The sequence below is a fragment of the Opisthorchis viverrini genome (genome assembly GCF_000715545.1).
Source record: "Opisthorchis viverrini unplaced genomic scaffold opera_v5_101, whole genome shotgun sequence".
NCBI classification, from domain to species: domain Eukaryota; kingdom Metazoa; phylum Platyhelminthes; class Trematoda; order Opisthorchiida; family Opisthorchiidae; genus Opisthorchis; species Opisthorchis viverrini.
In genome coordinates, this window is record NW_008751757.1 from 204,496 (window position 1) to 221,231 (window position 16,736).

General features: G+C 46.9%; 2 protein-coding genes across 2 annotated transcripts in view; both read right to left on the bottom strand.

Annotated features, from left to right (window-relative positions):
• Positions 1-1,423, bottom strand: part of T265_05386 (hypothetical protein) — a gene marked incomplete at both ends in the record, with an annotated part of 30,455 nt that extends 29,032 nt beyond the window's left edge. Inside the window, one exon of the mRNA XM_009170384.1 lies at positions 1,299-1,423. Within this exon, the coding sequence (XP_009168648.1) occupies positions 1,299-1,423 (125 nt within the window). The remainder of the gene's footprint in view (positions 1-1,298) is intronic.
• Positions 1,424-1,994: 571 nt separating this feature from the next.
• On the bottom strand, positions 1,995-14,713 carry T265_05387 (hypothetical protein; the record flags this gene model as incomplete). Its single annotated transcript, XM_009170385.1, has 5 exons — positions 1,995-2,922; positions 5,223-5,321; positions 9,381-9,470; positions 14,416-14,505; positions 14,555-14,713. 5 exons carry the CDS (start codon positions 14,711-14,713, stop codon positions 2,659-2,661), a joined length of 702 nt encoding a protein of 233 aa, XP_009168649.1.
• Positions 14,714-16,736: the final 2,023 nt, after the last annotated feature.

Here is a 16,736-nt window from a genome sequence, read left to right on the forward strand (position 1 = left end):
CACAGAAGCACGACCGAATGTAATCAGCGTTCAGGCATTTCATAGAGGCATGATCGATGTTGATGGGTGTTTACTAACGCCTGGCAGACAACCTGGATCAATGTCAGAAAGTCCCCTTTAAATAGCGTGGGGTCGTTGCAACTTTTACTCTCGCACTCGTTCGTTCGGAATATAGCGGTTGTGTTTCCTTCTGAGTTTTTTTTCGGCAACTAGGCAATAGGGCGGGTCAGCAGTAGATACCACTGACGAATCATCGGAATATAGCGGTTGTGTTTCCTTCTGTTTTTTTTTCGGCAACTAGGCAATAGAGCGGGTCAGCAGTAGATACCACAGATTGACGAATCAGCAGACATAACAGACCCCGTGCTTTGAATGTGTTTCGGACCTTCTTTTGGTTGAATTTCCAACAAGCTAAAAGAGCTCTCACTGTTCGTACTTTGAATTCACCTCAGTGACAATAATCCTATGCTCCAGCAAAAAGAGACATAATTGTCATAGGTTGTGGGATGACTGCGAGGCTCAATTACTGGCACCATTACGCGAAGTAATCTCCCTAACTCTTTCAGCTGCAACACCCTTTCGGTGCCCAGCTCCCGTGCCACCCGAAAGAAGCATGAGGGCTGGGATACGGCCAGGTTGCCCAAGTCTAGACAGGGGAAGTCGAGTGGCAGAGGTCGGGTTCGAACCACGGACCTTACGGCCAGTCACTTCGCGCTCTAACCACTTAAGCCATCTCGCCCCGAAGTGGCGAGTGGACGACTGTTAGACCAATAGTCTAGCGGCATGTGACTGGCATTAGCTTTCGGATGAGTCTGTCAACCCCACACGCATTAGATAATGCCAAATGAGGTCTGCGTTTGGTCACATATGTATCCACCTGAACGCCGCGAACCCGGTATAAACTCAATAGAACAAGACCGGAAGATGAACAGATGGGAACACTTAAAGTCATCAGCATGGTCAACCTGTGGCTCATAGTTATTAAGTGTGGACTGGAAGGTTCGTGGCTCGAACCCGACCTCGGCGTCCCGACTACCCCTGTCTAGGCTTCGCCAGCCTGATTCTATCCCAGCCCTCATACTTCCGTCGGGTGGAATGGCAACTAGACACTGAAGGGGTGTTACAGCTGAACGGTTATTATTAGACTAAGTGTGGACAGCTAAATACGCAAAAGGTGGTTCGGTCGCACCCTAGCCACAAATATGTGCAGCACTAGCTAGACATTATCCGGCTGGATCTGGACAACGATGAACACAGCGATATCCACATAAGCAGTTTTGGGACTAGTGCCCACATACCGAAGCTGTTTGGGTTTTTTGGTATGCAGTTGACCAAACAAAAGTTGCTTCGAAATCCTGTCCCCACCCATCGAGCGAAGATGTTGTAGCCATCGCAAATAATTGGATGCGATCGTGACCTCCATTTCATCACAGTGTTCCCGTCAGGAGCCCTGCGCGCACCGATAAGCAGCAGTCCAATGAACACTGGTGATGTTTTTACAACCATACTATTTTGTTAGTCTTGTACTGAAGACAATTCTAATGGGAAACAGGACAAGGCAAAGTAAATGAGGATTCAAAACAAGGAAGCCAATGAGCGACAGCTGATCTTATTTTAACGGAAAAAGGTGATATCAGACATAAATGAGAACTGAGACATAGCATAGATGTTTATGGCAGGGGGGGGGTGCGGACGTTATGGCAGGCGGACCGTTCACTAGCGAGTAGCAGGGGCCAGTAAGTCATCCAGCTGCATGTGTCCAGTATTCCTGGGTGTCATCCTTGAGTGAATCCAGTTCCCAATTCATCTATCGATTTACCAACATACAACTCGGATCAACAACTGTTTGATACTTCTTTCTCCCCTGGGTGTGCCCTGGCTTTACACCACGTCATCATCCACTTTCAGTCCAAGCCGAAGCGGTAACCACCGCACGTGGGCAGCCAGCGATTTCTCTTAAAAAATACTTGTGACAATCGTGTGGTAGATAGGTGTCTGGGTACAGGCTATTGCCATCATGGTTAGCTTCAAGACCTGAAGGCAAAGCACTGTAAGGGCGAGTAGGCCATTGTACTTTGTCTCCCGTCGCAGTGTAACCTGTGCATGTAAACTGCTATCATAAGTAGAAGTTGTCCAAATTTTAAGTCTAAATTACACCTCTATAAAGGAGCTTGGAAATCTGGGAGGGGGGGGGGGTTGAAAAATGACTGTCAAGAGGTGATATCCATCTCAAGTGGCCTAATGGAGAATGACGGAACAGTGTTGCTCATATCGAGAACATTATCCACTGCGACCAATAACACTTCAACTGTGACCTCACGAGAACACTGGTTAAATCCATGAGCACTGTGTATTGTCTCAAATCCCTCTCAGCACGCAACGAGATTCCTTAGCAGCTAAGTGCGTTCAGTGAGCAGATTCCATGAGTGGGTGAAAGTTGAAATTCCAATGTGGTAGGTGAAACAGGGGCGATAAACGGAGTGGCCTTGATAGTGTCACAGGTCATACGGTTGATAGCACACCTTTGAGTCTACCCTTTTCGGTACCATGAAAAGTCCGTCAGTGTGAACCCAGGAGGAACAGGAAATACAAAAACGTCGGTAATGGCTTCGATTTTTGTCGGAAGGGAGGGAAAAACGGTGAGTCTGAATTTACAAATCAATCAGAAGATAATGTAGTCGGTGGTGGAACGGCAGTCGCAGCAAAGAGGCTACCACCGCCAGCGCACTCCTCTTCAATTGCATACAGATCGGCCACCAGTTTGTCACGAAGTCGTAGACTGATACGATCTAGATGAGCCCGGCGTTTGCGTAAATCCTCCGCGTTAGCTGTTGTGATTTGAGCAAGCCAACGAAAGTCCCCGAGAATCAGCATTTGTTTGATTTCCGACACCAAACGTGTCAAGTTCTCACAGGCATGGACCTAAGCGAAATGGAAGTAATTTGGGAAACATCGGCGAACAATGAGAGAGATGGAAAATCGACAAAGTTGGCCGAATATGTAGGTGCGTTTAGCTAGCCACATTGACTGATTTTTTAGGGAAATTACAAAGCGGACAGTACAGAACACACATTCTGGTTTCCAAGGGGAGACACCAATTAAGATTCTTCAGTTGACTGTGGCGTTAAGTGACTGATGTCATGAGCGATGCTGCGAGCTCTTTTTGACTTGGCTGGCATCAGCTTGCTCGGTTATTTGGAACATGATACGATGTATCGAGGCACGCCACACAGTTGAAACGTCAAACGAATGCGATGAGGGTGCAAAATAATATAATAATATGATAATCGTTTAGCTGTAATGCCCTTTCGGTGCCTAGATGTCATGCCACCCGAAGGAACCATGAGGCCTGGGATACCGCAAGGTTGCTCAAACCTAGAGAGGCGAAGTCGAGGGGCAGAGGTCGGGTTCGAACCACGGACCTTCTGGTCAGTAAATTCGCGATCTAACCACTTGAGCCATCTTGCCCCTGAGGGTGCAAAAAGGAACGAACCGAAGCGTACCAATCCAATAATGACCGAATTCTCTATATGACATGCAATAAGCCCTCTCTCGAGGAAACGACTTTCAAAGGCCTAATTGTTCCCATGATAGAATATTCTGCAACAAGAAGTCTTACAAGAAACAACTACTCGTGACCACTTCAAATGTCCAAGATAATCATTTCGTTTGATCGCAATACACCTGTCCAAGCAAAATCGATCCAAACATATTGGTTTGGTTAGGAGAACTAAGCAAGCCGTTTTGCCGCACGGATTCAGCATACATGACATGAAAAACAGAGACGTGCGTAATTTAACGACAAAGTGTTGCGGGGGGTGGGGTCATTCTGTTTTCAATATGACAATGGTGAGATACGACACTGTCCCCCTGATTAAGTAGGTGGGGAATTTGTCGTTTGGCTCCTGTGATGTGCATGTGCTAGGGACAACGACTGAATGGTTGTAACAGCATTGGTTGGCGGAAAAAATCGTTTCTCATTCCACTCCCGCAATATACGTGTACAAAGAGGAGCTTTGAGCTATCAGAGCAGTCCAGTCCACTGCAAGCGTGAGAGCTAAGAGCAATTTCGTAACTCCACCACTAATGTAAAAAAAATCTACCCTTCGCATGGTGTTTTCAATGAATGGGAAGGGGTTGGTGATGGTGTTTATTAATCATAGCTGGACGCTTGAGCTGTGTACGGCTCCGGTATACTAATTCAATAAGTGAAAAGTACATCCTCTGACCAGCTCCTGCGACGCCGTAAACGGTGGCCAGACGGTTGCCCTTTGGGAAATTAATTGGTGTGTGATTTAAGTGAAATTCGAACGCGCACTCCGCGTCCGTGAAGCCTCTCAACCGAATTTTCAGTAAAAAAAGGTCGATTCCCTGAAATACCAATACCACATAGGATCGGTATAAGTCGAATTCGCGGGGATTGTATGAGTCCCAAATTCCTGAGACAGTTTTTTTAGATTTCCCGGTGACGAGCTGTGGATACCACCCACCGCGGACTGCTATTCAATTGTTTGGCTGACCAATGGAGGATCATTTTAACAAGGCGATCTGAGTTGGAATTTCGGAAGCCCCATTCCTTTTAACATGCAATAAGAAACAGGTGTTGTTGTAGTTGATATGGGTACGGAGTATGTCGTGCGCATATAATTATGGTCCATATACAGGACCGGATCGAAATTAATACTACCACTCGGTTTTGCTCAAAGACACGGGTTCACCACATACATGCACTGGCTAATGTCCCAGTTAGAGATGTGCAGGTGTACTGAATAACTGGAGCACATAGACTGGCCAAACATCTACTTTGACAGCTGCTGAAAACACCGAATTCTCGACAATCACGTAAGAAAGATGACGGTTGATGGCTAGCCCGTTAACGAAAAGCACCTCATCCCTTGTGGTGAAGCGGCGGAAAATGGATTGTAAACGCATCACCCAACACCTCTTCTGTGAGGCTCTCCAACTTCGCATGTCATTCTGTTCCTATAGACCGCATCTTATCTAAGCCAGTACACAACGGAAAATTCCACCCTAATCTACATTCGTGGCAGCTGTTTGCACTGAGATAGCTGGACGAATCTTCCCAACCCTGGTAAACTCGATATGTCACGTCATTTGACAAGCTCCTCTTGACCTGCTACTTTGGGATGATATTGAGTACAAATAAAGGTTCTCAGAGCCATCGAGCTCGAAACAGCTTAGTGATTAAGACAGGTACTTACAGACGGTAGTTCTAAACCAACCAGGGCAACATGATCGTTCCCATTTGGGTTTGTGCTTCCTTGGGTGGCAACGTAGCTAGTATCAAGAAGGTCGGCTTCCTGAAAGCAACCACCGAATGCCCGAAATCTACCGAGACTCTCAGCTCCGCTAGATGTTGACCAGACAGACAACACCCCCCCCCCCAATATGCAGCGCGTCACAGTCTTGTAGCGCGACGAGTCAGCATTAGACCAAGTTCAGACAGTGTCCCTCCAATAAATAGCTTGGGACCGTTGTACATTCGCACTCGCACGCACTCATGCTCTCGCACTCGCTTGTTCGGAATATAACTGTTGTGTTCCCTTCTGTGAGTCTTTTTTCTCCAGCACCAGGCACTGGAGCGGGTCAACAGCAGATACACAGATTGGCGAATCAGCAGACATAACAGCTAGGCACCGAGAGGGGGTTGCAGCTGAACGATCATTTTGTTATTCTCAGAACCATCCTTCAAACCGAAGGTACTGCCGTAAAAATTCAAGTCCGTTGATAAAGATGGGGAGGGGCTGAAGCAAACGAAAGCCGTCCACTCACATTATGGCTTCGATTACCTGAGCTTCCGAACAAAGTAAGAAGGGCCTACAAAGCTCTCTCGAAAAGCAGGAGAGAGCAAATGCACTTCGGTTTCGAAGGGAATGGCACTCATTGTTCAGTGACACATCCCAACGCTCTCTCAGGAATTCCATCATATATAAATATTATTCGTCTGGTAGGATGGACAATGATACTGCTCCGGGTTTGCTTGCATCCAACGCATTCTTCTATGTGCGTTACACACGACGAAATTGTGGAATTATTCACGACTTTCGCCACAAATATTAAGGGCAATATCGGAAGGCAAACTCAGGCATCCTGTATTTTGAAGTTGTAAAATCCTTAGAAGGTGGAAATCGCTGCGACCAAATTATAGAGCCACACATGATGAAGTAAGTCGGGCCTGGGAGAGTTTCTAACGATGTACACCTGTAAATTTCAAGTCCTCTGTAAACCCTTTGCTGATCAGCCGCACCGACCGGTACCCGAGACTAGGATGCATTCATTCGGAAGCTAGTACACATCGCTATACCGTCAGCCCTGCTCTCAAGAAAAAGTGAAGTTATGGAGTGGTTAGGATTTCACGAAGCCCTACAAACCCGATCGATAAATCCTATGCAGTCAAAATACCATTGTCGTTCAGAGGTAACCCATAAAATGCACCTTCCTCGCATTTTCCTGATCTAAAGCTACCACCTTGACGTGGTGGTTGGACCTGAGTGCTGCAATGATCCCGCGAACCACACTGGTCGGAACTTCGTTCCACCATATGCAACAATGCCAGAAAGGCTAAGGGGGAGCAGTTAGATCACGATCAGCAAGACCCCGGGCTACGAAGCAGTCTGGAGGTAAAGCCGTACTGTCGTCTGCGATGGGAGTGTGAAGGCAGTAAGTTGATGCCCCCAAGAGGCCAGCACGTTCATATTAATGGAAGCAGCGATGCTGCCTTCTCCCGAGGAAGGACGAGTTAGAAAAGGTTGGCTATAAAAACCACACACTCCGATTAACCAACGGTTGCCCGTACAGTCCTCTGTTCAACAATGTTCCTTCCAACCCACTCCCATCACACAAACAAACGCTTCCGAGTCATCTGATTGTGAGTTATCTGACTGATGTGTCTTATGCACTCCGCTGCTTATTAACAATAAACAAAATAACACCTTGCTAAATACAACATAACATCTTTCAAGCTCCGTACTCTACGGCGAATTGGCAAACAGGCTATGCTCGCAAAGACCTTATACTCTCTTAAAATTGGTGCACGCTGTGCCTCTGAAACACGCCTACAAGACCATACATCTAAAAACGCCAAGGACGAACTCTGCTATCTGATATTTCTCCCTCCGTGTGTCCGGTGATCCAGGAGCGATAAATTGTAGAATATATGTCGTGGAAGTTGCACTCAGCCACAGATCTAAAAGCGCCCTGCTGAATTGCATTTCAGTGAATTGGTCTTTATGCTGTCCGGTTATCCAGCTGAATGTACCTGGACACAAAGAACGGTGCCTGTTTGTACCGCAAGTGTGTGCCACAAAGGATTACAGTTCTGACGCTGAAAAGGATACTCTCTATTGAGAGTTATTCAGGTTCGTTTGTCAAACAAGAAAGACCGACAGTATAATCCTTGCGGGCGATATGGATACCCAAGTCGGTCGTCCGAGCTCCTTGAACTCACATCTGGACGGTCGACTCGAGTCGATGCTCATAGCAGAGACAACGAGGAACAACTCCTTCAGTAGTGTGCTGACCAACTGTTTTTGTCAGTACGAACTTTCAACATAAACTTCCGCATCGCATAACCTGGAGGCAAGCAGGTGCAAATCAACCGTGGACCCGTAGATCACGTGGTCATCAGCCCCCAGTGGACAGTAACAATTCGAAAACGTCGTTCCTTCTGGGGGGCACAAAATGATTCCAACCACGCTATTGCGCAAGCACGCCCGAAAATTCGCTTCCCTTCCGGGCCTCTAAGTCAGTAAGAAGAGTGCCAATCTACAACAGCTCAACAGTGTCCACGTGAGCTAACTCAACTACTCTCTACAGTAAACCAACACTGTGCAGATAGCGAGCACGGGGATAAACCATGGGAAAATGATAAAAAGCAGCTATGCTACCGGCATTTAATGCGGCTTGTCCGACTTCTCTGATGCGATCGAACAACCACAGGATATCACCGAGATCACCGGCACTGATAGATGTCAGAAAATCCATACCACCAGGGAACGAGTACGAAGATGCGTGCAAATTACTCGAAATATCGAAAGCCCAGGAAATGGAGAAGACTTTAGCTACATGACGGAGGGTGCTCTATACAAACTAATACGATCGACTGGCCAAAGGAAAGCAACAGTCAGGAAACAACAAGCGAAAAAACGGCTCATTAATTCACTCGAAAAATCGTCGACTCGAAAGATGGGCCGAAAACTTCGAATAGCAGTTTAGCTGGCCTCCAGAAACACAGTTCATATGGGCGAACAGAATGTAAACCTTGATCGCTCGTCGGAAGATATAAAGTACGAAATATCTATACTTAAACGTGAGAAGGCCCCACGACTGGACAATTTGTATTAAAGCTCTCTTCAAAGAAGGCGGAGAATCCCTGGTGACCCATCTGATAAAACCCACTGCGATACGGAGTGATGAGAAAGTAGCTGAAGAATGGGACAAGTCGACAGTTATTCCTGTCTTCAAAAAGGCACGCCGATGCTGTGCGAAAACTACCGTGGCAACCACCTGTAGTCGTGGCATCGATGGTGCTCTCACGTCTTATCCTTCGAAAGTTAAATGAACACAGGGGAGACAGATCCGTGAGAACCAGGCTGGGTTCCGTCCTGCAAGAGGATGAACCGATCACATTTTAACCACCCGACAGATTCTGGAACAGCGATACTGCTTCCAGAGACCAACAATGGTGGTCTTCTTTGACTTGAACGATATTTTTGAATCTGTGGATCCTCAGGCACTATGACAGTGTCTATCAACCAAAGATGTCCCCCGTAAATTCCTAACTCTCCATAAGGCGCTGTACTTCAACTCCCGCGGACGCGTGAAGCTCTCGCCCGAATCCATTATATCAAGTGGTGTCATGCAAAGTTGTTTTATATCACCCCTCCTTTTCAAATTTGTCACTGAAAAAATTGTTCCGCTGTAGCATCTTTTCGGTGCCTAGCTGCCATGCCACCCGAAGGAAACACGAGTGCCGGGATATTGCCAGGTTGCCCAAGCCTAGAAAGAGAAAGCCGAGACGAAGAGGTAGGGTTCGAATCACAGACCTTCAGGTTAGTAAACTCGCGCTCTAACTACTGAACCACCTCGCCTCATCATTGATTTTACAATGGAACACTCACTCCAAGCCTCTATTGCCTATGGGGTCACTCAAAGATTTCGAGTGCGCAGACGACATACATTTTCTTGGATCTGACGGCATTGTAGCGCGGACGTTTAATAATCAGTATATTTTTGCCTAATGGTCTGGCATGCGTTTAATGCCTGCGAAATGAAAAGCGTTTCTGCAAGACTGGGTGGGCTTGAAACCCGAACTCCTACTTACAGATAACCCGATTGAGGTAGTAGGCAGATTTGTTTACCTGGGCGGATATACCACTCTCCGGGTTCTCGCCAATGATAGTTCCATCCAGATCGGGAAGGCCGGTGCAGCTTTCATGAACCCGTATCACCTGTAGCTTAAGCGTGACATCCACACATCCGTCAAGGGTCAAGTTTACAATGCTGCGGTGCTCAAACCACTAAGCATCAGAAAGGAGCGACCATCTTGAATAAAGAACGCCTCGACCGTTGGGTAGAATACTTCGGACAACAGTTCTCGTGGTTGCCAGCCGCCACTGATCTGGAGACCACAGCTGACGGTGAAAGTGGAACGTTTGGAGCGGTCTCGGAGGCTTATTACAATATATGGTCCCTAGCCGCCACCCGGGCTCCTGGCCCGGATGACCTCTCACCCGAGTTGTTCTCTTGAATAAAGAACGCCTCGACCGTTGGGCTCCTGGCCCGGATGACCTCTCACCCAAGTTGCTTAGAGATCGGGTGAAGTCCTCAGTCAGCGCTTGTCTGATGTTTGCTTGCAGCTGGAAAAAGGAGGCTGTCTGAGAAAACTGGGGAGAGTCGGTGAGTGCTCATTTTCAAAAAAGTAAGTAGCAAGTATGGTAATCAAAGGGAGATCAGCTTGACCTCGATCGTAACGAGACTGTTGGCGCTACTTGTGCTTCGTCGTCTTGTGGCGGCTCATGAAACACACTCGAGAGCAGCAAGCGAGACTCCGGCCTTGTAAGGACTGTGTTTACCAAATCATCACACTCCATCAAGTCGTACATACAAGCAGCCCACAGTCAGAGCATTCCAAAACATATTCGACTCGGTTGACCGATCCATTCTCCCAAACATGCCTGCCTACCAAAGAATGCCCCAGAAGCTTGTGAACATGATAAGTTCATCGCATTCTCAAACTTCCGGACGTGAGAGTATACAGCGAGCCCTCCAAAAGCTTCAGTACAAAGTGGCCTCCGTCAAGGGTGCACACCCTCTCCATTCTTACTTAATTTCCATATCAACGAAATACCAAAACGGACGCTGCAAGGTCTTCAAAATACCGGTGTTCAAATAGCCTCTGACGAAAACTCTGTCGATCTGGAATATGCAGATGACATCGCTCTCGTCTTCGAAGAGAGGTGTAGGTGTTTCTTTGAATGAACTGGCCAAAATCATCCCATCCTTTGGTATGCAATTTGCACCCATGAAGTGTAAGACCATGCTCCTGGACGTGCAGTCGCTAAACACACCACTTACAATCCATGTAGAAGCACTCAAAGTTGCGGAGCATTTCCCATACCCTGGAAGTCGTATTACTTCCAATTGCAGTGTGACAGACGTACGAATCTACGAGTTTCGGGTCGCGTTTGCTAATTTGAGACACCTATGGTGTCAAAGTGGTGCATTCCTGAACCCCAAGGGACGTCTGTATCAGGCTACAGTGTGGGCTGCATTTGTTGTATGGATGTGAGACTTGGCCTGTTCGGGTAGCGCAACTAAGAAGTCTTCAGGTGTTCGACAATCATCGTCTCGGAGCAATAGCTCGTGTGGGTTGGTGTCAGCATATCCGTGACGAGGTAATTAGAAAGCGAGTTTTCGTTTGTGCAACAGGTACTTCCGCTGAAGAATGTGTCCAGCACCAGAAGCTGCGTTAGTCTGGACATGTGTTGCGTATGCCTAACCATCGTTCGCCGACAAGAGTGCTGCTTTCCGTGCCTTGTTCTGAGTGGCGACCCTTCACCTGGCAGAGGGGTATAAAAGAAATCACGAAACGTTTCGGTGCTACTTGTACTTCCAGGATGGGTAACGCATGATCCTCACTGTGCGCGGTTGGGGACGCTGGAAGTTATGGCTGTCAGTGGCGATTTTGTTGTCAGTTTCTATCCAGATTGCCTGAATGAGTGTTTGGATATCATCACCATCATCATCAACAGCATGACATCAGTGTTCAACACCGATGCTTCACTGCCGTACATGTGTGTAGGCACCTCGGAATGCTAGCGCTAAGTCCCCTCACCGTCCAACTTTATTCTTTTCCTCACAATAAAAATGCTAGCGCTAAGTCCCCTCACCGTCCATCTTTATTTTTTCCTCACAATAAGGCTTTCAAATAAAGTATGGTTGTACGGCAGCGAAGCAGCAATGTTGAACTCTAATGCCGTGCTGCCGATTATGACGATGCTATGGTGCACTGGATGTTAGTGTCATGCGGGTCAGAAACTTGGCCGCTGCACGCTGAGACGTCAAAAGTATTTCAGTATCCAATAATCGATGTCTTCGGAGCATTGACTTGTCTGGTGGGAACACCGGATCAGTAACGTTGAAGTAGGTGAAATGGTTTTGGGAAGAAACAGCTCGCCCACCATGGATGAGCCGATAGTCTGTGTTGGCTTGGTCATGTGCTCCATGTACCAGTCGACCGACATCCTCGAGGGGCTCTTTTCGCACAACCACAAGGAGGGTGGTTGTTTTTTTAGCCAGGGGAGGTTAAAAATCGCCTGGCAGAAAAGTATAAGAGCCAATACGAGCAAACCGAGCTGCGCTGATCATTGCTGTCTCCCTAAGTAGGGACCTCTAGGTGGGACACATCAATGTTTCGAGAAAATATCAGATATGGAGCAGTTGCGCCCTCAATGGCTCTCATGTATTCAAGCTCTTGTCTTCAACGCACAGCTCCCCTCCCAGTTTCCCAAATTAAAATTCCACTGACACCCATATAGTTACGCATCAATTATATCAGCTGCAGCGCAGCTACCTATCCCACCTCCTCAATCATCAGTTGAACGAAACTGTGGCAGCTAAAACCACTGTAAAACAAGTACGCGGTTCTTACAGCTGACAATGATGATAATATATCAGCCACCACCTCGAATTTGTAGCTATCTACTTCACCTCTCCAACACAGGTGAACGAAACTGACAGTCACAGCCACTGTATGGCAAATACGCGGGATTTACAGCTAATGATGAACACCACATGGAACAACTATTTTGCAAAATTTCACCCGGATTGTGAACTAGTGTAAGACCTTTCCGGACGGATTGTTTATGCCCGGTACTGATTTTCAAGCTATCATACGATGCTATGGCGCCCTGGATGTTAGTATCATGCAGGTCAGAAACTTGGCCGCTGCCCGCAGGCGTCAAAAGTATTTCAGTGTCCAATAATCGATGTCTTCGGAGCATTGACTTGTCTGGTGGGAACACCGGATCAGTAACGTTGAAGTAGGTGAAATGGTTTTGGGAAGAAACAGCTCGCCCACCATGGATGAGCCGATAGTCTGTGTTGGCTTGGTCATGTGCTCCATGTACCAGTCGACCGACATCCTCGAGGGGCTCTTTTCGCACAACCACAAGGAGGGTGGTTGTTTTTTTAGCCAGGGGAGGTTAAAAATCGCCTGGCAGAAAAGTATAAGAGCCAATACGAGCAAACCGAGCTGCGCTGATCATTGCTGTCTCCCTAAGTAGGGACCTCTAGGTGGGACACATCAATGTTTCGAGAAAATATCAGATATGGAGCAGTTGCGCCCTCAATGGCTCTCATGTATTCAAGCTCTTGTCTTCAACGCACAGCTCCCCTCCCGGTTTCCCAAATTAAAATTCCACTGACACCCATATAGTTACGCATCAATTATATCAGCTGCAGCGCAGCTACCTATCCCACCTCCTCAAATCATCAGTGAACGAAACTGTGGCAGCTAAAACCACTGTAAAACAAGTACGCGGTTCTTACAGCTGACAATGATGATAATATATCAGCCACCACCTCGAATTTGTAGCTATCTACTTCACCTCTCCAACACAGGTGAACGAAACTGACAGTCACAGCCACTGTATGGCAAATACGCGGGATTTACAGCTAATGATGAACACCACATGGAACAACTATTTTGCAAAATTTCACCCGGATTGTGAACTAGTGTAAGATCTTTCCGGACGGATTGTTTATGCCCGGTACTGATTTTCAAGCAATCATACTTTTGCCTCAGGCGAACCAACGCAGTCCTTACGTGGGATACCTCATTCGATCTTTACTGATGCATCAAATTCAGTGGATTCCTGTCATCTAAACAGAGCCCAAGTCTTGCAACAGAACATAGAGGTTGGTGTGTATTCATGGCTAAATCGCTCACCAGGTGACATGTTGTGGCCCTAGTTACCGGAAGGACAGACACCCCTCACTATCCACGCGTACGTCATCCGACTGGTTGACATCCATCATAGATGTAGGCTGATTCAAAATATTTTTCGTGAATCCCGACTCGGCTGATAGCTATGCATCAGGCAATTCAATGACTTACAAAAATCACAATTCCCACACAAATCTACATATCGAATGCTTTTCGCGTGCATATTTTCCTCCCATGTCAAATCATCACGGGGGTGATAAAAGGCAAGGACGCCACGAAGTAACCGGAAGATGAAGTATTTGAACAAAACAAGACAGTGGTTCCAACTTTGTGTGGCGTTGGCCTATTGAAGTGGGCAATTTGAAATCCTCAACTTGATCAAGAAACCATGGAATATGTTAAGACGCTGTGTCCAAAATAGTGTTTACCCATAACCACAAAACGACATACACGAAAATAAGCTTTTGTGCAAAGTGGCAGCAAAACATCACTCAGTAGGACGGGCTGTCCCAAAATTTTGTCTCGATGATGGTATAATGATTTTTCGCGAGGTGCATATTCGTGTTTCTAATGGACCGGCTTCATTTCGTAAAAAACAAAGAGATTTAGAGAGAAGCTACCCAGTGTGTAACTCTGGAAGTGATGAGAAGACAGCATAAGGCATAAAATTCGAATTATTTTAAGGTCCCACGATAAATAGGCTTTATGAAACCAAAGTTGAACGATTTTTCTAAAGATCGCTTTCATCAAAGGGGTTCGTTTGCATTGATTCGATTCACCTGATACCAACGTACGGTGTTGTCCACTCACATAATCGTACTTAAGCTTTGAGTCCTCGCCGATTCGTCTTTGGAACCCCGACCCACTCCTGTTTTCTTTTCAGAACAGTTTAAAGGGGACCGTTTAACATCAAACCAAGAATCAGGCGTAGGCAGATATAAACTTACAATGTTGGCAGCACGCACACTCATCTCAAACGTATCCTGTTCCGTCTGGGCAAACGAACCCAATTCTGAGGGATTGTCATTCGGATCCACCTGGTAATCAGGCACACATTAGAATGAGAAAATGGGTCATGGAACAAACTTTTGCGCGGGACAAAATCATTTCGTAGTTCTCGGTGATGGCTGTCATGTTCATTCGCAATCGGGATTTCAATCCTTGCACCTGCGAATCACGTTTTCGAGCGGCGGCAAGCTGTAGTGTTGAAGATGGGTTTGTGGCAGAACGTTGGGTAGACTGCATAGCGCGACTACAGAGGGGTTGCTACGTATATACTGTTCGGTGTCAAGAAGACAGAAAAGGTGACATCTAAAACGAAACGAATATCAATCTATGGGTGAACATCAAGGGAGAAAATGAACCAAATCGTGTGATTTGTAAAATTAAACTATCCGGGCTGAACTAGATTTTTTTCGTCGTGTTGTTCCATTCTCGGTCAACAAGGAGAAAGCTGGTCTGTAGTGTCGGGTTGGATGTGGCACAAGGACTGATCAAATGAGGATGTATACGATTGTTATAGAGGTGGTTCACCTCTAGGCTGCCCCGAATGACTCGATACTAAGCCGGCTTGTTTGGAAACTAGACAATATTGGGAGATGGATGATTCGGTAGTTGGGTTTCTAGAAGCACATGTTAGTTTGAGAGTCAGGTTTAAGTGGGTGGAAATCGAGTCATTGTGAATCTTTTGATTTTTTGGTAAAAAAGTAGCCATTCACCCAGACGAAAATGGCATGGCATCACACCGGCTAGTAAGTTTCAAGAAAAAGAATTACAGGTGAATACCGCTATCCGGCTTGTGTTAGCGAATATATATGTTTAAAAAACGTTCAGCTGTAGCACCCTTCCGGTGCCTAGCTGCCATGCCACCCGAAGGAAGCACGAGGGCTGGGATACTGTAAGGTTGCCCACGCCTAGACAGGGGAAGTCGAGAGGCGGAGGTCGGATTCGATCCACGGACCTTCCGGTTAGTAAATTCGCGCTCTAACCACTTGGACCATCTCGCCCCGCGAATATATGTGCACCCGGACCACTCTCGTTTACAGGCTTCGAAAAGTTGAAGTTTCAGGTAACTGGAGACAACCTGGTGTATGGTTACCATTCAGTGCGAAAATTTCTTTCGTTAGGATACATCAATCCTGCATGACACTTTTACTGAGCTGGACCAGATCAATGTGCTGGTTGGGGGGGTATGTCATATCTTTTCTTTGTAGTTCAGGCCTTTGATTCTGGTGAACTCATGACGACTGAAGCGACATCACCATAGAAAACACCACTCAGTGCACTGTTAGAAGCTTAAAGGGTGTTCGTTTTCCTCCCAGAAAATCTATCCAGAAAATGTAGGTTTTCCGAAACCGGCACTACAGATCTAGTTTTGGGATTGTCTCCTAAATCAGTGGGCTAAGACCATGTCCATAAAGTATTCACGATCGATGCCCATGAAGGCCTCTAGATGGTACTCCCCGGGGGTCACATTAAGGCCAAATATCCTTGAGTTTCTTGCACATGCAAGCCTTTAAACGGCGTAGCGTTGTCATTGATGGGTGCTTTGGGAAATGCCTCAGTTTTTCCTAATGTTCGTCCAAAAGACCTGTAAGCCAATGAATACATTCTGTTCATTTCATTTCCGTAACGGATTTCCCAATTATGCCTGGTGAGGGAAAAGGATCTCAAGTTCCAATATCTGGCTAGGCGCCCGTTGGTTGTATGCTTACGCCGATGCGAACAGAACCAGCTAATGAGGTCCGTGTAGATGAGATCAGCACCAGAGTCCGACGGTCATGCTGACCATGTTCATTCCAATGTTAGTGTCTTGTGGACTGAACCGGGCTTCAGGTGTTTCAAGTCCACATGGACCTCGCTCGAAAAAACAAAAACGTACTGTTCAAGTACATGAGACATCACCGCAGAAACAAGCCATCCGCGTTCTCCGTCACGAAGAGACTGGACCTTACCGTGGTGTGACGGTTTGTATACCTCGGAGACCCATTGAGCTATACTGAGGGATGTCCGCGCGAAACTCACAGTCTCTCATACCAGGCTGGTCAATGGTTAGAGGTCTGACGAACACAGTCTCCTGGTCCTCCAGGTTAGGGGTTGGAACATGTATGGTGACTTGTTCCGTAGAAAAGGTAATGCATTTGCATTTCCCCGCCAAACACCGCTGCCTTGCGGTTAGGCTTTTGAGCCAAAGGCTTTGGTTGAGGACCCTAATCGTCCTCCTGTCTAGGTGTGGGCGCCCTGGCAGTATCCCAGCCCACGTACAACC